We start from the raw sequence: 5,367 nt of genomic DNA, 5'->3' as shown, positions 1-5,367 counted from the left end.
TGAGCAGTAAACACCAAAACAAAGAGGAAACTAATGGAAGAGGTAGAGTTAGCTATGGGGTTAGCAGTTAGCAATTAGTGGCTGGCGCAATTAGCGGTTAGTTCGATTAGTGGCTAGCGCACTGATATGCCATCAAATGGCATTAAATAACACGTGAAAGGATGAAAATGCGTACATATAGCACAGCAAATGCAATAAAGTGTGGTCTGATCCAACAGTATTTGATGAGCTCAGTCTGTCAGCTGCATTAGCCACAGTTTCAGGACACGGTGACACAGTCAGACACCAGAGGAAAACCAACACACACTACTGGACCTCAGCAAACGCCTGCCAAGCATGGATACATGTTTAAAACTGAATAAATGTGAAAAAGACATTTGAATGTGTGCATTTGTCATTCTGTCTTTAAAGCAGACTGGAGTAGATCATGAGGATCCTTTACACACCTATAGACTGAAGCACAAATCAGTAGGAATCAATTTGTTTTGAATCGAAAATTGATTTTGAATCAAACCGTAGCCCCGAAAATCGGACTTGAATCGAATCATGACGTAGTAAAAGATTCCCACCCCTAGTTTTTACAGATGCTGGATCAGTGTGTGGACTTAAATACTGGAGGTTTAAGTCTAGAGCTGATCTGTTTTTACTCTTCATGGACTTAAACGTTGTTGTTGTGTTTTATTTCTGACCTATTTCACCTGTTTCTGTGACACTTTATACTAATAGTTCATTATTTATGAAGTTTTATTTAAGGCAGTGAAACGTACGGAACCTCCACCCTAAGAGGAAACTCCTCAAACCCATGGACTTTACCTCATGAACATATTTTACACCATTTTATTCTATTTATTATTGCCTATTTATTGTATTTTCATAGCATTTTAGTGGATTATTTCGTTAATTATCACTGTTTACTGCGACTGCTGAAGAAAATGGATTTTCATTGTAAAATAACAAGAATAAAGTTCTATTCTATTCTGTTTTATTCTAGTCTATTTTGTTCTATTGTGTTCTATTCTATTCTAGATCTATCCACATCGTATAAATCCTCTCAAATGTAAAATGCGACCACAAAACTTCGTTAACATGACACTTTATTGATCAGTGCTGCATGTTTGTGATTGGACGATGAAAACCAAGTGGGTGGGTCAGCTGTAGAGAGTCGAGGTTTGTCGTAGGAGGGGATGGATGCGGGGACGGGTCCGGGGGCGGGTCGGGCGTGGTTTCTCGGTGTCTGATTGGGCGGTTTACTCGTAGAGGAAGGGCTGGTAGCAGGGGGTCCAGTTGACGAACTCCTCGGCCTTGAACCACAGGTCCACCTCTCTCTTGGCGTTCTCCAGGGTGTCGCTGCCGTGGATGATGTTCCTGAAGAACAAACGCCAGCAATCAGATTAGCAGTCTGACGTTTTCTAAAAGCACAAAGGACTAAATGATCCTAAATGACCAGGACGATCAGATGCTAATGAGGTTACAGGAGGCTGTGGACGATGCGTTCAAAGCTGTGGGATAAACCATGACTCCAGGGCTTGGTGTGTCTTTAACCTTTACCCACCTGCCGATGTTGATGCACAGGTCACCACGGATACTGCCGGGCTTGGAGTCAGCGGGGTTGGTCTCACCCAGCATCATCCTGACCAGCTTCACAATGTTCTGACCCTCCCACACCTAAAGGAAGGAGAGGAGGAAGAAGGAGAGGAAGGAGAGGAGGAAGGATGGAGAGGAAGAAGGAGAGGAGGAAGGAAGAATGAAGGATGGAGAGGAAGGAAGGAGATGAAGAAGGAAAGGAAGAAGGAGAGGAAATGACCAAATAGGAGTTGAAATGAGGACAAACTGCTCTGTAATTGGTCAGTTCTGGTCTGATCACATGACTGGTAAAAATAGCGAGGCCTTGAACATGAGAAGCTGAGGTGACAGCTGTGTGTTAGCGTGTTAGCGTGTTGTGGTGTGTCCGTTACCATGGCGAGGACGGGTCCAGAGGACATGTATTTGCAGAGACCAGCATAGAAGGGCATGTCCTTCAGGTCCAGGTAGTGGTTCTTCATGAAGTCCTCAGAGCCCTGAAGGACACAAGGACAAAGGTCAGGGACACGTCCAAGACCGGATGGACCAGTTAGCATCACACAGCCACAAACTGGACCATTGATTATGACCCGGTTCAACGTCTGGGACCCGGTCACGTGACCCGGTGAGCGTATACCTGCATGAACTTAGCGGCGCACAGCCTGAATCCTCTTGTCTCAAGACGCTTGATGATCTCACCACACAGTCCCCTCTGGACGCCATCGGGCTTCACGGCAATGAAGGTACGCTCCATGTCTACAGCACCAATGAAGAAGAACACACAGGTTAGGGTTCATTTCTACAGCACCAACAAAGAACAACACACGGGTTAGGATTCATGTCTACGGCACCAACGAAGAAGAACACAACCACAGATGCAGTTAATGACAGGAATGTCATCGCTTTCATATCAGAATGGGTCAGCACAGAACCTGGACCTGGACCAGAACCTGAACCAGAAACATATGTTCTCTTTTTCTACAGATGTTTGCTGTAAAGTCGTATCGTTTCATTGATGCGTTTCAGAACCAACAGTTTTTTAACGTCTTCGTCCAGTTTTAAACTTTCAGCCTCATGAGGTCGGACCGGGATGGACCAGAATCAGTAGAACCACGGATCAGGTCCTGAACCAGAATCAGTAGAACCGCGGATCAGGTCCTGAACCAGGGTCAGTAGAACCAGATCAGGTCCATGTTGGTTTGAAAATGAGATCATCGTCAATAAAAATAAACAGAAATGAGTCATTTTATGTCATTTTAACGTATCATGACTCTGTGTGAGGAGAAGAATTAGGAATCAAACATCAAATCTGTTTAACCTAAAAATAAATAAACACACGGAAATCAAACTCTGATTGATGTGACTGATCCAAAAACAAAAACACACATCTATTTGTATGAATCAAACAAATACTGGGACATAGAATTGGATCATTTGTTCTTCATTTCCAGCCAGTGGATTTAAGCCATTACATTTAACCTGGATCCAAATCCAGATCCAGATCTAATTTTACTGAATCCGTGATCTGAGGAGGAGCAGGTGTTTCTGGGACAAAACCCTTGACAGCGGTTGGACCTGCCCCCTGGATACGCCATCGATACGGTGTCAGGGTTAACTGAAGTCAGATGTTTGTGTTTGAAGCAGAAAAAAACTGAACTGAACTACAAAGACTGGATTTATAGGACCAGAACCAAGACTAAAACCAGGACCCATACTGGGACTAAGACCAGGACGAAGACCCGGACTAAGACAAAAAGCAGGACTAAAATTAGAACTAGAACCAGAACCAAAACAAAATCTAAGAAGAGAACCAAAACTAGAACCAAGACCGGAACTAAAACCAGAACTAGAATAAACCGACTCCATAAATAAAATCTAAGAGACAGGTTTAACCTTGGGTTTAATATCGGGTTTTAGATTAATTTGAGTTTAAGTTTTTATAAATTAAATATATTTAGGACTCGGTGTTTGTTCCTCATGTTCCATCAGATGCTTTCAGGTTCTCCTCGTTCTCCATCTACATATAAACGGTTCATTATCTCCAACAACAAACGGAGACAGTCTCGAACACGACACCAAATTCCTCCAGTGACCTTTGACCCCCCCCCTCCACTGCCTCGCCCCGCCCACCCTGGCCCCACCCCCAGAATGAAGGAGGTGTCCAAAACATACAGTCGATAAAAATAATACTCTTCGTGTTACTGTAGAAACAGATTCTGATCAGAAATTGTATTCATTCACAGGCGACCAATCAGGACTCAGCTCTGACCGGGGTGGGGGTGGGGGGACCAATCAGGACTCAGCTCTGACCGGGGGGGGAGGGAGGGGGGGGGGACCAATCAGGACTCAGCTCTGACCGGGGGGGGGGAGGTCTAACAGCTGTTATGGAGCACATGGTGAGTCTATGGTGTGTCAGATTCAACTGTTCAACAAAGTCAGAATGAAACACTGACGTTTTCAACAATCAGATTCATGACGAGTCGAGGACACAGCGGTGACGAGTTTTGAACGCGTTTTAATGTGTTTAACATGTTTAATGTGTTTTAAAGCTTTTTAACACGTTCTGTTTGACTTCAGACACAACTTTAATGAAGAACAGACACAGTTTGGTTCAGATTTACAGATTTTTGACTGTTACGGAATGATTTTACAATAAGGAAACAATTTTAAAAATACATATTAGTTAAAAATAAACCTATAAACTTTATGAAAATACACTTAATTAATTTATTTTCACAAAAATAAACCGTAATCATAGAAGTACAGTTATAATAAAATAAATAACATTACAAACATGTAATTAACTGTATAGTGCAGTGATATAAGGTTAAGTCACACAGTAATAAACATTAAGTAACATTAATTAACAGTTAATTACTGTGTTTAGGAGTGAACAAAGTTAAAACTGTTAATTAGCTCATTAATGTTAGCAATTGTTAGTAAGTCCTTATTAAAACATTAACTAAGATTAACTGTCGTATTCTTATGTAAAGTGTGTCTGTGTGTGTAGTTGTGTGTGTCTTTGTGTAGTTGTGTGTGTTTGTGTAGTTGTGTGTATCTATGTAGTTGTGTGTGTCTATTTGTAGTTGTGTGTGTCTGTGTGTGTGTATAGTTTTGTGTCCATGTGTAATTTTGTCTGTGTGTAGTTGTATGTGTGTGTATGTGTGTGTGTGTGTGTGTGTGTGTGTGTGCATGTATGAATAATTGTGTGTGTGTGTGTGTGTGTGTGTGTGTGTGTAGTTGTGTGTAGTATCTACCTTCAGTTCTGGGAGTTCCGTTGAACTTGTGAAGTTGGGTCCGGCGGTAGAATTTGCGATCACCGAGGCCGAGCAGACAGAGCCCAAAGTATTTAAAGGGTCTGGGGGGGTGTGGTCTGAGGGGGGTGGGTGTGGGGGGGGGTGTGGGGTGTGGGGTGGGCAAAGGGGGTGAGGGTGCATTTGTGTGCCGTGTTGCCAGTTGTCAGATCTTCTGCTGTTCCTCATATGAACCAGTTTCAGCCACAGAACAAAACCAACAGATTTAACAGGAAATGAAAACGTCCAGGTTACTTTGACCTCTGACCCCATGGGTTTGACCTCAGACCCCATGGGTTTAGTCTCATATCATGAGTCTATATTGATTTGACATTCACATTCAGATTGATGGCCAAGGTCGGGGACTACGGTAGCGGTTTTTGCTGGTTTTCGCCAGTTTTGGCTGGTTTTGGTCAGTATTGGCTGGTTTTGGCTAGTTTTGGTCGGTTTTGGCCCATGGGCCGAATATTTGACACCCCTGGGTTAAACAGAAAAGAAAAACTTCTGTTTCCAG

At 43.0% G+C, this 5,367-nt stretch overlaps 1 protein-coding gene across 1 annotated transcript; it reads right to left on the bottom strand.

The window, feature by feature from the left end:
- Positions 1-1,077: 1,077 nt before the first annotated feature.
- LOC115423821 (nucleoside diphosphate kinase A 2-like) lies at positions 1,078-4,918 on the bottom strand. Its single transcript, XM_030140877.1, has 5 exons — positions 4,818-4,918; positions 2,198-2,316; positions 1,956-2,057; positions 1,553-1,665; positions 1,078-1,365 (listed from the first exon to the last, which is right to left on the bottom strand). The coding sequence occupies exons 2-5, from the start codon at positions 2,312-2,314 to the stop codon at positions 1,248-1,250; spliced, it is 450 nt and encodes a 149-aa protein (XP_029996737.1). The 5' UTR covers positions 2,315-2,316; positions 4,818-4,918; the 3' UTR covers positions 1,078-1,247.
- Positions 4,919-5,367: the final 449 nt, after the last annotated feature.

Source organism: Sphaeramia orbicularis, chromosome 8 (assembly GCF_902148855.1).
Source record: "Sphaeramia orbicularis chromosome 8, fSphaOr1.1, whole genome shotgun sequence".
Lineage (NCBI taxonomy): Eukaryota > Metazoa > Chordata > Actinopteri > Kurtiformes > Apogonidae > Sphaeramia > Sphaeramia orbicularis.
This window is presented reverse-complemented; position numbering and strand designations above follow the sequence as displayed.

Bases quoted from the DNA above. Each gene is read 5' to 3' on its own strand.
- LOC115423821 (XM_030140877.1), bottom strand. From the start codon at position 2,314: ATGGAGCGTACCTTCATTGCCGTGAAGCCCGATGGCGTCCAGAGGGGA. The intron at 2,058-2,197 runs GTATACGCTCAC...TGTGTCCTTCAG, and splicing joins GCGCCGCTAAGTTCATGCAG to GGCTCTGAGGACTTCATGAA. The intron at 1,366-1,552 runs GTGGGTAAAGGT...TTTGTTCTTCAG, and splicing joins CTGTGCATCAACATCGGCAG to GAACATCATCCACGGCAGCG.